The sequence below is a fragment of the Alternaria ventricosa genome (assembly GCF_023758065.1).
Source record: "Alternaria ventricosa strain BMP 2768 chromosome Unknown scaffold_1, whole genome shotgun sequence".
In the NCBI taxonomy this organism is placed as follows: domain Eukaryota; kingdom Fungi; phylum Ascomycota; class Dothideomycetes; order Pleosporales; family Pleosporaceae; genus Alternaria; species Alternaria ventricosa.
The window spans coordinates 239,867-253,467 of NW_026055681.1; the positions used below are offsets into that span (position 1 = coordinate 239,867).

Sequence of the window (13,601 nt, forward strand, 5' to 3'; positions counted from 1 at the left end):
GAGGCGGCGTGGGCGAATCAGCGCGTCCCAGGGCAGTGGAAATGAATCGCTGTCGCGCGTTTCAGGGCTGGAAAGGGCCCTGTTTCAGAGGCAGCGCGCCAGGGATGGGCTGGGTGCAGCGGCGCGATGCTCAACGTCTGCGCGCAGGTGGGCGCGTGCTTGCGGTTGTGCGGTCACGGTGCAAGTGGAGTCGAAGTATCTAAGATTACCATGGCGACTCTCCGGTGAAAGCGCGTGAGCCGTGGTTGTGCAAGCTGGTGGATGTGTCTCACATGCACACATGCATCGCAGTGCATCTCAGGCTCTCAGCTGTGCTGGCGCCCCTTTGACGGGCAGACGGCAGGCCGGATGCGATTCGGTTGTCTGTACATATCTATGTCTGGATTCGGCCCTTGCATGTCCAGCCGGTGGACGTCCGAGATAGTTTGGCATGGATGGCTGGTTAGTGCTGAGCGAGGCTTTGGGGTTGCATCATCGGCTGTCATGTCGACTGAGCTCCCCGCGCCGTCCAAAGCTTCAAGGCCGTCCATCCACCACGCCAGCACCGTTCACTGTCACCCCTCTAGCACAGCTGTAGCACACCACCTGCAGCCATGTCAGATGGTTAGTCTCTACAACAGCCACCTTTTGGAACAACGTCGCGCTAACCGCAATAGCACTCCCATCACCTCTGCCGGAGCCAGCGGCAGCCCACGCGTAAGCAACCAGCTCCGCTCCCAACCAACACCCAGCTCACAGCCCTCCAGCGCCTCCGTCTTCACCCCGATAAACATCATCCTCTTCTCTCTCCTCGGCCTGCTCGTCTATCTCCGCCTCAAGCCAGCCGCTCCGCAAACCCTCCCGCGCGCCCCGCCGCCAACCGTCTTCCGCACCTTCACCCCGCCCTCGCTCTTCCCCTACAATGGCTTGAACAACATGCCCGTCTACCTCGCCGTCCGTGGCCGTGTCTTTGACGTTACATCCGGTCGCAACTTCTACGGACCCGGTGGCCCTTATGCAAACTTCGCTGGCCGCGATGCCTCAAGGGGCCTGGCCTGTGGTAGTTTTGACGAGGACATGTTGACCAAGGATTTGGATGGCCCGCTGGACACTCTCGAGGGTCTGGATGCCGAGCAGATGGATGCGCTGAGGGGATGGGAGGAGAGATTCGAGGAGAAATACTTGGTGGTGGGCAAGCTGGTGCCTGTGGGTCATCCTGAGGCCGAAGACACCAAGGCGTAGACCCGACAAGGCGGACGTCTAGCAAGACTATTGTGGAGACCAAAGCTGCTTCATGGACGCTGAAGGAATGCTATCTGTTCTCCATGCGTCGCCGCGCATGGTCCCGTAACGATTTGCGATTCGATAAGTCCGCCATGACCATGTATACTACAAGCCTGTGCCAAAGACACTGCATGTAGAGGATCCAGCCGGAAGGCACGTAAGCAAGGACTGAAGGGATTTCTCAGTTTTCAAGGGCACTCTAACATGAAACCAAGCATGTTCATATTCTTGTAACGGTTCATCGTTCGCCTTGACCCCAAGTATCGTGCTAGTCTTGAGTGAGGGTTGACGAATGCATGACTTGAATATGGCCTGTCCTAGTACAACATTTAGCGTAACCGCCCGAATGCGGGGTTAGCTCTGATAGGCAATCAAATCCCACGTCCTTCAACACGACTGATAGCAGAGTCACCGCGCTTGTAGCGTCTCTTAGTTCATGGGTCCATTCTTTCCCCCATGTCATAACGACGCCCTATGTGCTTGGCGGGCGCTTTAGATATCAAACACATCCAGACCATCTGCTCGACGCATCTTGAAAGATAGCCGAGTACAACCATGGATCAACTTAGTCTTGTCGATAAGCCGCTAGCATGGCTGCTCCTGCTGGTTGGGGTACTTGTTGTGACATTCTTCCAGCGAGATCGACTACAAAAGGCCATCAGTGTACGAAGTCCCGAGTGTTATATCTTCCCCTAGAGAAATTGACACCAACCGGTAATCCAGAGACATCCGCGGGCGCCGACAACATCACTAGGCAACAACAAACTCGAGCCAATAAATCCAGCAGCCATATACAATGCCATTACGCCACTGCCCAACTTCGACCTCGAAACAGAAGCACCTCTCAAACTTCGTCCATTCAAACCGAAGTTTCACATGACCATGGGTAGCGTTTCCATCATGAATCTTGAACGCTACGACACGCACTGACAAATATGCCATAACAGCCCTCGAGAACACCACCCTAAATGACCTCCTAGCAATGGATAACACATACCGCACGCGTTTACAAATACGAACACAACTCCTCGAAGCAGAACGCCACGAAGTCCTCGCATGCAACCCAGAAGCCGTCCCCGCAGTCCAAGAACTCTACGAATGGCTCATAGGAACGTACCTACCCCAACGCTTCCCAAGCCTATACCGCATCACAGAATCAGGCAAACATCTGTGGAACCATGTCACAAACACCCCCATCCCGTTACACATGACCAACGGAGAAGAAGCACTGGAGATCCTTGGTGCGAACATCGACACTGAATACCTGTTACTCACTCCTTCCCCTTCTACATCTTCACCTACTACTCCGACGAAATATGTACTAACAGCCTTTGTAAACTGCTTTCCAAGCGGCTTCAACACACGCTCAAAACTCGGCCAACTCCTCGCTGACATCCACGCTCCCGTCCCCGGGTACGCGGCAAAGCTAGAGAAGAGCATGGATCGCTTCTTTGCCAATCTGCCTGTGGGCAAGATCGTTAAGCGGAGTAATTGGAGCATCAGTACGAATGGGGAGCTGTTCTGCTTGCAGGGTAATCATATGAGTGAAGAGGAGATGCAAAGAAAGCAAGAAGTGGAGGATGTAGAGGAGATTGATCTGAACAAGTCGGTAGTAAGGTGTGAAAGGCAGACGTTGCATCGTTTACCAAAGACTGGAGCACTGGTCTTTGCGTTCAAGGTACGTTTGGTTGGCTTTGCTAGCTGGATTCGGCTAACGAGAACAAGACCTACCAGTATCCCCTACGTGAATTGAGGGACGAGGGAAGTGGGCAGGCTCTTGCGGAAGCTATCGACGGCTTGGGCCTGGGCAGCGTACCAGCTATGACTATCTACAAGCGTCAGGTCGTTTGGGGTGATAAAGTCAAAGCGTTCTTGAGAGGAGAGATTGACGCTTGAAGTATAGACAAGGTGTATGGCACATTGATTATTCCACCACATGCATCATGTTCACTGTATCGTGAGATACCAGGTGCCGAGTATTATACATGTGAACTAGCTTTCCACCTCATCACCTTTCCCCCACCGAAAAGCTCATATGGATCGGGAGTTCTTCTAGGGACGTCCAAGGCCGATTCCACAGGAAGGCCCACCCACAAGCAAGTGCATAGCAGCACTTACTTTTCGATCCGAGTCCACCACACATCTGCTCCATTGATTGTCGTGTAACCGGCAACCGTGAAGCGAACCATGGTCGAAAGTTGTAAATGAGCAGCGCCGTGAGACTCAAACCCAGTGGTGCCCGACCCCACGGTAAATGTGTCCTACTCACTCCGTAGACCGATTACCCTTGTCTATGTTCTCCGCAGGCGCCATCTTCGATACTGGAAACCAGTCTGATGGCAGCCTATAAGGTCCTGTGTTAATTGTCCATACTCCATACACCAAAGTCCAAGCCCTTGCCCTAGCCGTCTTCTTCGAAGACGGTCCATATTTTCACGCTCGAAGCAAAGAAGCAGAACAACGCCAAAAGTCAAGAAAATTGCAACGCTGAATTCCATGTTGTAGAGCTTACCGACGAATAGTGGAGGTACCAACTGGATTGCCACGTTTCATCATGGGTGGCTTGACGACAGCAGACTTTGCAGGTGTGGCGGTCTTAGGCGCGGGGTTCTTACTGGCAAAGAATTTGTGCGCGAGAGCTTCCTTTGGCGATAGACGCTTTTCGACGTTCATGTGTAGACTTGCGCTCAACAGATCCGCAAGATCGTTCAGCTCGCCCACGGTAGGTCCTCCAGTGGAGATGCTTCGGGCAGCTTCATGAACTCGCGTCTTCATATCGCGGTTGATCTTCTTCTGCTGTTCAATTTTACGGACAGAGAGCTTTCGCTCGTTAGCTTTACCTCTTAGAGGGACAAAAGCGCTTACCTTGTTGTACTGATCCACCTCCCGACTGATGAACTTCAACGGTGGACCCAACTCAAAGTTATCGAGAATATTGTTGACGAGACCCTTCTTGAGCAGCTTCTCACTTGGCCATCCCAGACAGTCCATAAAAGACTTGATCATCTGGTTGTTAGACCGTCCGGTAAAGAGGATTTTACCAGTCCATAGCTCATACACAGTGCAACCCACAGCCCACATGTCGACAGGATAGCCAACCTCCATACCAAGTATGATCTCGGGTGCGCGGTAGAATCGACTAACGAGGTACTCAGTGCGCTCGATCACGTCTCGCTTGTCGACAGCGGTACCGAAATCGGCGAGCTTGATAGTTTTCTTGTCAGCAGAGACTAGGACGTTGTCTGGCTTCAGATCAAGGTGGATGACCTGACAGTTCTGCAAGTGCTGGAGACCAAGAAACATCTGACGCGCATAGATGCGGACAGCTGGAAGTGTGAGGCCGTGGCCGTTGGTCTCTTCCTTGAGCAGGTCTCGCAAGTTCTTCGACATGTGTTCGAACACGATGCACAGATGGCCCTTGTGGTCGAAAGAACCCAATAAGCGAATAATGTGACGCTTGTCTTGTGGGTCTGCCTCGTTGACTTTGCGCAGGAAGTCCATCTCCTTCTGACTGGCTCTTCTCATCAAGTCGTTCCGGCGAATCATCTTGATAGCGACTATCCTGGGATTTGAATCTCCGGTGTCAGCCCTGACTTCTTCAGCTTGTGCGACGTTGGCAAAGACACCACGGCCAAGACCCTTGATCATGCGATAGCGTCCACCATCCACCAGCTCGTTGCTGATCAGCTTGTAGTAACCTTCGGGATCGTCCCAATTGTCGAGCAGCTTCTCGTCAAGCACAGTGCCTTTCGCAACAACAGCCTCCTCAGTTCCGACATCTTCTTCCTCGTCTTCGTCATCAGAAGCGAACATGTCGAACTCTTTCTTTTGTTTCTTGACAGGTGCTACTTTCTCAGCTGGAAGTGTAGAGAGGGCTTTCGGGTCGGTCTCGCGGTACGCATCCGAGGATACTTCGGTGTTCTGGTTCTTCTTGGCAGCGCGATCGCGGTCGTCCAGCATGTCCTGTAGCGGGTCGTAATCCGCCGCGGATGGACTCGCTACCGCAGGACTGTTGCCCTCGCTGATTACATTCTGTTTGTCGATTACCATAACGTCTGGTGAAGCTGGTACGGAGTCGAGGTCGCCATTACGGGGCGATGCGAACGGTGAGATGGGACTGTCTGCGTGGGCCGCTGGCGATCCGACATTAGGGGTTGCCGCTTCAGATGCATTCGTCAGCACAGCCTGCTGAAGCAGACTGTCTTTCGGCTTCTGTTGCTCAGAAGCAGCGGCGCGTATAGCAGCCCAGCGGCGACGTTTCTCTTCACGCGATTCTTGAGTGGGAACTTTCTCTTCGACAGGGGCCGGGGTGTACTCAGTCGTATCGTCAACGGAGGTCCTATTGCAGAGTCAGTTGTGTAGCGGAATCATTTGGCACTGGGTACACTTACATCTCAACATCTTCTGTCACGCTTGCCTTGTTCGCCTCGGCCTTGGGGCGTTCTGACGGTGCCTGTTGCTTCTGTGGCTGCGACTGACGAGACTTGTCGCGCTGCTGATCTCCGTGACGCGAGTTCTGTGGTCGCTTGTCGGTAGGCAGCGGCTCTCGGAAGTCTGGCACGGGGTTGGGGTTCTCGACTTCGGCGTAGGATATGGGCCTGGCGTGTGATCGGTCTGGTACATCCTTCTGTTCCTTGACAAAGCCTCCCTGGTAAGATCCTGGAGCCCGTCGAGGGTCACCGTGTCTGCTACGATCAGCATGATACCGCTTGTCAGGACGACTGCGCGGCGGAGAGGCCTTGCGCTTGTAGCCCCTTGCATCGTTCCCAGTGTGGTCGGCTCGGCTTCGTCGATAGGGCGATGGCGATCGGTCGACGGCGCGGTTCCTCCGATAGGGTGACGGAGAGCGTGATGGGGTGCGCTTGCGGCGGTATGGCGAAGGGGAGCGACTCAATGCGCGGTAGTTATCATAAGCACCATCCAGTCCAAAGGACCTGCTTGAGCCGTTAATCGCAGGTTCGTCGCGCGAGTTGACTGTGTTTGCCTTGTGTCGGGTATCCAAGACCTCGCCCTCTGAAGCTGAACTTGAGCGAGACGCTGCCATGTTGGCTCTTGCTGTGATGCTGGACCGCGCTATCTTGCTTCAGAAGATAAATTCTGGCGTCAGCTTGCTTCTTGTTGATGAGAAGATTGAGTGTCTCTATCACTGACTGTGTAGCAGAGAAGGAGAGACAAGCGCGACCGCACCGAGATGGTGAGTAGGAACGCGCTGGTGATGGGTGAATTCGTCGTGGTCTCGTCGCGGTTGGCTTCGCGATCCAGCGGGGAAAGTGCAATGAAGTCAGAGCTTTAGGCATTACCTAAGCGGGCACGTGATCCAGGCACGCGCAGCCCTGGAGGTAACCTTGGAACTGCCCGGACAACCCATCTATCAGCAAGACCACGTTTGCTTCTCCAAACCAGCGCTCAAATGTTCTGGACACCATCTCGGCCGGTTGGTCAGGTCATTTGATACAACAATATGTAGTGGACTTTTGAGCCGTTGGGATGTTTCCTAAGCCCGCCCGGGTTGTACCTCACGAAGTGCTCAGGTGGACTTCACCCATACATACTCTACTCCGACGTTTAAAGAATGACCAACTTTACGAAAGATTTCGTATCGGCTAGAACAAGACGTCTGCTTTGACCAGACGCCGCTTCCGTTGACGCAATCAACGGCCAGATGGAATCTACCCAGTTGCATGGTCCTGGACAGCGTCAAAAAGGGTGTGTATGCTGGTAAGGCGTCCAAGGACACTTCATGCTCAACTGACAGCACACTTGTGCCTCATCGTGCCGTGCTTTCTTGCTCTTTCCGCTATGCGAGAGGCCAAAGCGGCGATGGTCTGATTCCCGTGATTCATGTCGAAATTCACGACAGCAGTCCATGACTCTTTACAGGGGAGTTCCACAAAACGACTTCGTTACGGGTTGTAGTTGCTTTGTCACTGCCCAATATCAACTGGATCGCCTGTAACAGATAGCATCGGATGCATCCCGCCGAAAGTATCCTCGCCTCGCCTCGACGCCTACCGAGGCTGTGCAGCCTTTGGTGACGGGTCTCATGCGATGGGGCTAAGCACCCGGTGTTGCGCCCCCCTCCGTCTACCTTGGTAGCTTACGCGCACGAAGATCTTCCGCATCTAAGATTCGCGAGCCGATCCATGTAACAGTAACATGCCAGTTGTAGTCCAGTAGGCCAATGTCTCTGGGTAAGGTAGGCGAGTTTTCTTTTCGATTATCGCAGGTCCGCGGAAATGCTTCAAGCATGATCACCATCAACATTGTGAACGAACGCATGTTATCCTTGCCAAACGACTATCTAAGCGATTGACAATCGCGCAGCAGAATACGAGACACTTCCACGCCTTAGGCGTGTTGGTATGGAAAGCACGGTGTGCGTCATGCTCGCAGATTGCAGCGGTGAACGATAGCTCACGTACACACCACCTAGGTACAAAGAAGAAAAGTGTCCACCATGTAGAAAACAAAACACGGGCCATGTGTTTGGCTGAAGGCTATGACAAAGGCATCAAAATTCGAAAGTATCTTTTCCAGAACCGCAGAGTACTACTAAAGGTTCTACAGTGTACACCGTAGTGTACCTAGGTAAAGGAGAAGTCCAGGTGAGATAAACTTTGCGCTACCTAGGTACAATTGAGCAAAGGGTGCATGAAAGTCGTACGATTGACCCTGCAGGAAATGATATTCAACATAGCCGAGCTTCGGTACTCATCATGTTGTTGGACGGAACGGGTGCAATGAATGAGTACGTTACCCGAAGCGTACTTGCTCTGATAGCTCTGCTAGCCACGTTTTCAAACACTCCATTGTGTCCGCTATACACGTATGTCACCGAAGATCTTCGGGGTTTGGAAGACCCTGTGGCCACCTAGGTAGGATGGACGAGGTTCCGAACCAATTGCAAGCGTCGGCATGGCTTCCGTAGCCACTGACGTGCTGAAGGCACGAAACGGTAGAGACCCTGATATAGCGTGTGCCAGACTACCGGGACAAGATGGAGAACCGACAGCAGGGGACTGAGATGAAGTCAGGTCTGGACCTCGATCGATATCCTCCGTACAATTCTCTTCTACGCCTCTTCGACGCTTGCAAAGTAAGCCTTTTAGTTCTGCCATGTGTGCGAGCCATCTGTTCCAAATCAACGTACCATTCCAAGGACTTATGTTGCCTAACGTCATTTAACGGCGAATACCGGCCACACCGGGGAACACCACAGCACACCTAGCCGGCCGTGAACTATGCCCTCAACTTCTGTTCTCCAACCGGCCCCCAGTTATCCTTTCGACTTCATGTCTCCTCAGCAGCGATCCAGAACAGACGGAGAAATTCCAGGTCTTGAAAGTGCGCAAGTACAGAATGCCCTACCAGTGAGACAATTCCCAAATCTAGAACCTATGATCTAGCTCTATGATAGATTGAAGCATTACCAAGTTGTGAAAATCCTCGGCCAGGGTCTGGTCACGGTTCAAAGGGTGAATGGGCAGCAGTAGAGCCCGTAGTAGTCTGAGACGTCTGAGACTCCAAGGCCGCAAAGTCTAGCGCAGGTCCGCAAGAAGCCGTAAACTCTGCGATCCCTGAGTACTCGAGACTTCATAGCCTAAGGTTACAGACGGAGTTCGATGAGCAAACCTCGGTGTGATGGTCTAGGAGTACCTCGCAAAAGGTTGCTGATCGAGCTTGGAAGGCGCGTCCAATTTCCTTTTTGGGAGAGGCAGAATATCTGCCCGGGCAGAATACATCATCCAGACACGATCAACACAGAGAGAGATATTGGTCAAACACGACTAGGGAAAGTGCTTACTTGGGAAACATGATGAGCTTCAGAGTGGAGATGAGCTTCAATAGTCTTTGATACCGCAGCTACACTTCAACAATGGGTTTGATCGTAGTTTCTGCTCACCGAGATGTGTAGCACGTGGTTGCACACTGCACGGTGGAATGCTCGGTGAGTTGGCGTTAGGTTATAGATGCGATCGGGATACCAATCAGACGTGGTTAGAGCCATGTGTCTAAGGAAGCGACTGCGAAGTCTTCCCCGTACCCGTTCATGGTGTGGAGCTAGTTGAAAAGCCTCGTGCTCCGTCTTAGGGTAAGAATACCCTCTTGGGCTAAGTTTGGGCCGACTTGGAATAATTGCTTGATGACAATTGAAAAAGGGTCAGGAACAGGTTTGAACGTAAGGTACCACTACAATAGCATCGACTTAGACGGCGTCCCGTACAGCTTGACATAGGCAATGTTGTGGAAAGTTTCAGCCTCGACGCCGTATCCCCGCGTAGTCTGTCTATGGCCTACTATGCGTCGAAGTCGAGCATCCAGCTAGTGGAAAGAAGATCCCGGGTATTCTTTCTCGTGCGTATGCCGGCGGGAGGCGCAGTGGAAGAAGCACTATACCCGCCGCTCTGCTTACCTCGCTGCACGGAGGTATGCCATCCGACTTGGATAGAAGAAAGAAAGGCATATGAGCGTGGCGTGGCTTCGTGGTGGCGTTCTGCACTCTAATGCGCGTGCGGGAGAATGTTCCTGCCCAGCTGCCTGACTATTGACCCTGGCAAAAGCTACTTGACCGTGTTGGTCTTAACGTCCGGGCGTCGTGAGGGCACATGAAGCCGACATTCGTAAACTTAAAAACTACGTCACACCCTACCATCCTTGATGGTCTAAGCATACTGCGTTTTTCTCATGGCGGATCCCGGTTGGGCGCTTCAACGCGGCAGCGCGTCCAGCAAGCTTTGGTGGCTATCGGTCCGACTAGATATTACCACACCGGCTTGGGTCAAGGGCGTCGCGCTGCTTAGATTCTACGTGTTCCTAGCGACATTCCAACAAGCGTCCATGTTAGGTTGAGACCATACGGGATACTAAGCTATGGAGGCCTGGAACTTCGTTGAAAGTTGATTTGAGACGATCTGCCGCACGTCACTGCACCAGTGAGCATGCAAAGTGATGATCGACAGGCGTGATCTAACCGTACCTATGTTTACACCAAGAAAAAGGGTCCGATTCCACATAGCAACCTTGATCGCGCGCATGGCGTACTGAGGCTACTTGCGGTTTACAGATCTCTGTTCAATCAGATGGAGAGCGACTCATACCAGTCAAAGAGTTCATGACATAGCATCATGGGGTCGCATGTCCGCGTTCGGTTTCGCATGCCTTTGCCAGCATCTCGTAGGAGCGGCCGTTCTAGCCTAGTCTAACAGTGCCGTCCGCTAACCCGATTTCCCCGCGGTCGTTGCTGTGTGGTGCGCTAAAACACTAGATCCAGCTGCATCCGAAAGCTGGTGTTTAGATGGGCGACGCTTTTGAAACTTCGTCCCAGTTCTATGTGCGTGTCAGCAGTTCCGCACAGGAGTTCGCCGGGCACTAATGAACCTCAGGCTCAGTGCTCTAGTAGAGGATATACAAAGTTAATGCCCGATATGCATTGCGGATCTCCCATGTGAATTTTGCAGAAGCAAATCCTTCCCTCCACCACCACCTTACTCCGACATAGCTCCTTTTGTTGATAACTCCGCCCTGAGATATGCTCGCATTCATGCCGGCACAATCATCGAATTCGTCTCCTGGTAGGTCGGCATCATGTCCAGCTCTTGATCCCCCCACTAACATATACCGCAGGATTGAACTACTGGTATGGCAGTGGCAGCTTGCCTGACACTTTAGAAGGACTTCCGCAAGGTAGCGCAAATCCTCGCTTGATGCGTCGTGCCTCGGAAGCCGTAGGACAAGCTCAGGGAATCCAAATGTGAGTATGTCAGTCTTAGCAGACTATCCCCACCAGCATACACACGACAGCAATCGACCCCGTCTCTGGACCCGGACCGGACCCATCTTTCGCCAGCCTCGCACCCCGTTATCACTCCTCACAAGGCCGAACCAGTACCTGGAACGTGGTGGATGGCCTTGCAGTACGATGAGTCGACGACGTCCCTCTGAGCTCGCGGCAGGCTCCAATCCCCATGATCCACCAGAGATACAGAGCATGTTTCGAAGCACCGGTACGATCCGGAGATGCCAAGAATTACCTGGGAATCGTGAGAGATTGCTCGAGCGATTGCTCAAGCGATGATCCCCGGGGAAAGGATCTGCAAGCCGTCTTACGACCGCCCGTGGCTGTGCATATCGGCATGTCGTATTGGCGACGGAGAATATGTGCTCCGTTTAGGGTCTCCTGGCTATCACGACGGTAATTTGATATACCTGCCCGTTGCGGCGTCAGGATGACCCGTGCATTGCTGCGCTTCCAAGGATTTCCTTCGGCACTGGTTTCGGGGCTGTTGAATTCTGGCTGCTGGCGCGGGGTCCAAACCACCATGGACGGCGCGCATATCGATGCGAGTCTACGCAACGATGTGCGCAAGCCAGATGCGCGACCGTCGGGATGCATCGCTGCTTCTGCCATTTTGACGCGGATTTTGAGTTTTGCTGACACTTTATCAGTCAGGAGCCATCCGAGTGGGACGAAAGCCAGGTGCCCCTCCACCTCGACACCAACCAAACCAACCTCGTGATTCGCCCGCTGGCAGCGTCCGCCGCTGCAAACCACAAAGCCCCGCTGGCGCCCAAACAGGGACTTGGAGGCGCCCTTGCCAATGCTCGGGGGCAGCATTCGTCTCCCATTGCCGGCACGTATGCGTTGCGGACGCCCCGCGGGAAAATCACATCGATAGCATGTGAAAGCTGCAGGAAGCGCAAGTCCAAGGTACGTACCCGTTCTGCGCGTATGCCACAGGTACACTGACACATGCGCAGTGCGACGGCGTGAGGCCCAAGTGCAACACCTGCCAATCCAAGAACCTCACATGTGTCTATGATGTCGCCGAAGATGGCAAAACGACAACTCAACTGCGGGCCCATGTCAGGCGGTTAGCCAAGGAGTTGGATGATATGAAGTCCGTCGTGTCGCTGCTGGCAATGGCACCGGATCGTGCATCGGCAGCAAACTGGGCGTCCGAGCTGGAAAAGAATGGTTTCGCACACCATTCAGCTGAGGAGGTCAAGAAAGCGCTTTCGGTACGTTTCGCTCCAACGACTCATGACCTGTTGCTGACTGAAGAAAAGGAGTCTCTAGGTCCAACACCTGCCCTTCCAGACGCCGATTCGTTTGGAACTCCAAGCAGTAGCGAGCCCTTTCCTGGTCACACGCACCCCTTGGCCGGCTCATCGTACGGCGGTTCTTCCCGTGAAGAAAGAGAGCAGAGCCAGTCCTCGCTGGCCTATTCCCACGACAATCCCGTTGACGTGACTGTGGCCGCGGACCCCTCTCCACACAGCCTCGAGGCTGCGGCGAATGCCCTCAACAAATTCGGTTTCGATTGCGCCTTCTATCGGAGGACCAAACGAGATCAGCTCGCGAACGGGTGGAGCGAGCCACAGATATTTGGAAGATCGGAGATCGATGTCGATACGCTTTTGCTGGGCTTCTTGGACCCTCAGGATGCGCAGCCAGTCTCGACGTGGTGTTCTAGAACAGTCAACAGGCTGCTTCCCTCGTCCCCTCTGCCAGTCAGACTTGCGTCTACATGGCTTTTGACTAAATTGATGCGCGTAAGTAATGTTTCGCACGGCGCGAAGTCGGAGCTAATCCTTCTGCAGTTCCTCATATGGCCCAGTGTGGAGAACGTGAACGCAAGTCCGGAGTGGTTGATGCCACCCGCAGGAAAGCAGGAGACGTCACCGTACGATATGCTCATTGACCTTGTTCCCTGGTACGTTCGCCGGCTCTTCAAATCATCTGATTCTTACTAACCATCCTACAGGCCTCAAGTACGCCAGTTGCTGTATGCGCATCCCCAGGAATATCCAGTTGTACATCTCGTTGGATTGATCGGTATCACATGGCCATACGCGGACGATGCGTGCCATTACTGGGACATTGAATCCGGCTACACCCGTATGACACCACTTTTTGAGAGTACCATCGCCGACCTGAACAACTGGACTGTCGATCCAAAGATCCTTGAGATTATGCCGCAACTGGAGGGGCATATCCCGATCAAGCCGGTAGCATGATATTCTTGCAGCGTTTTGGGTTGTTCATGTTATTCTTTCGGAGTTTGGTCCATCATCGGGTTCTTGGTGAAGTTCATCTTCGCATCTCTTGGTCGCAATCGGCGTATCCTTCACGTATCTTGGGGCGTTGGTCACATCGCAGGGCCGCTGTCCGCGAAAAGCCGTCTTTGGGTAATCATGTCTTGTAATCAAATGCCCGGGAGTAAGGCCTGGGGAGTGTGGTAATTGGGAATCGGAAAGGAACGATACAAACGAAAATGGAACATACTTGAATATAAGCAGCAAGTGCACGATTGCCTGAAAGTATCCGAACCCGGCCC

General features: G+C 53.2%; 4 protein-coding genes across 4 annotated transcripts; 3 read left to right on the forward strand and 1 right to left on the reverse strand.

The window, feature by feature from the left end:
* Nucleotides 1–593: 593 nt before the first annotated feature.
* On the forward strand, nucleotides 594–1,221 carry J4E93_000092 (uncharacterized protein; the record flags this gene model as incomplete). Its single annotated transcript, XM_049338055.1, has 3 exons — nucleotides 594–603; nucleotides 657–696; nucleotides 747–1,221. 3 exons carry the CDS (start codon nucleotides 594–596, stop codon nucleotides 1,219–1,221), a joined length of 525 nt encoding a protein of 174 aa, XP_049203940.1.
* A 1,024-nt stretch (nucleotides 1,222–2,245) lies between these two features.
* Nucleotides 2,246–3,159, forward strand: J4E93_000093 (uncharacterized protein; the record flags this gene model as incomplete). The annotated part of the gene is made up of 2 exons (XM_049338056.1): nucleotides 2,246–2,941; nucleotides 2,965–3,159. 2 exons carry the CDS (start codon nucleotides 2,246–2,248, stop codon nucleotides 3,157–3,159), a joined length of 891 nt encoding a protein of 296 aa, XP_049203941.1.
* Nucleotides 3,160–3,771: 612 nt separating this feature from the next.
* J4E93_000094 (uncharacterized protein) lies at nucleotides 3,772–6,307 on the reverse strand (the record flags this gene model as incomplete). Its single annotated transcript, XM_049338057.1, has 2 exons — nucleotides 3,772–5,602; nucleotides 5,655–6,307. 2 exons carry the CDS (start codon nucleotides 6,305–6,307, stop codon nucleotides 3,772–3,774), a joined length of 2,484 nt encoding a protein of 827 aa, XP_049203942.1.
* A 4,485-nt stretch (nucleotides 6,308–10,792) lies between these two features.
* J4E93_000095 (uncharacterized protein) lies at nucleotides 10,793–13,281 on the forward strand (the record flags this gene model as incomplete). The annotated part of the gene is made up of 7 exons (XM_049338058.1): nucleotides 10,793–10,835; nucleotides 10,888–11,014; nucleotides 11,710–11,971; nucleotides 12,022–12,282; nucleotides 12,331–12,816; nucleotides 12,865–12,977; nucleotides 13,029–13,281. 7 exons carry the CDS (start codon nucleotides 10,793–10,795, stop codon nucleotides 13,279–13,281), a joined length of 1,545 nt encoding a protein of 514 aa, XP_049203943.1.
* Between the last annotated feature and the right edge of the window lie 320 nt (nucleotides 13,282–13,601).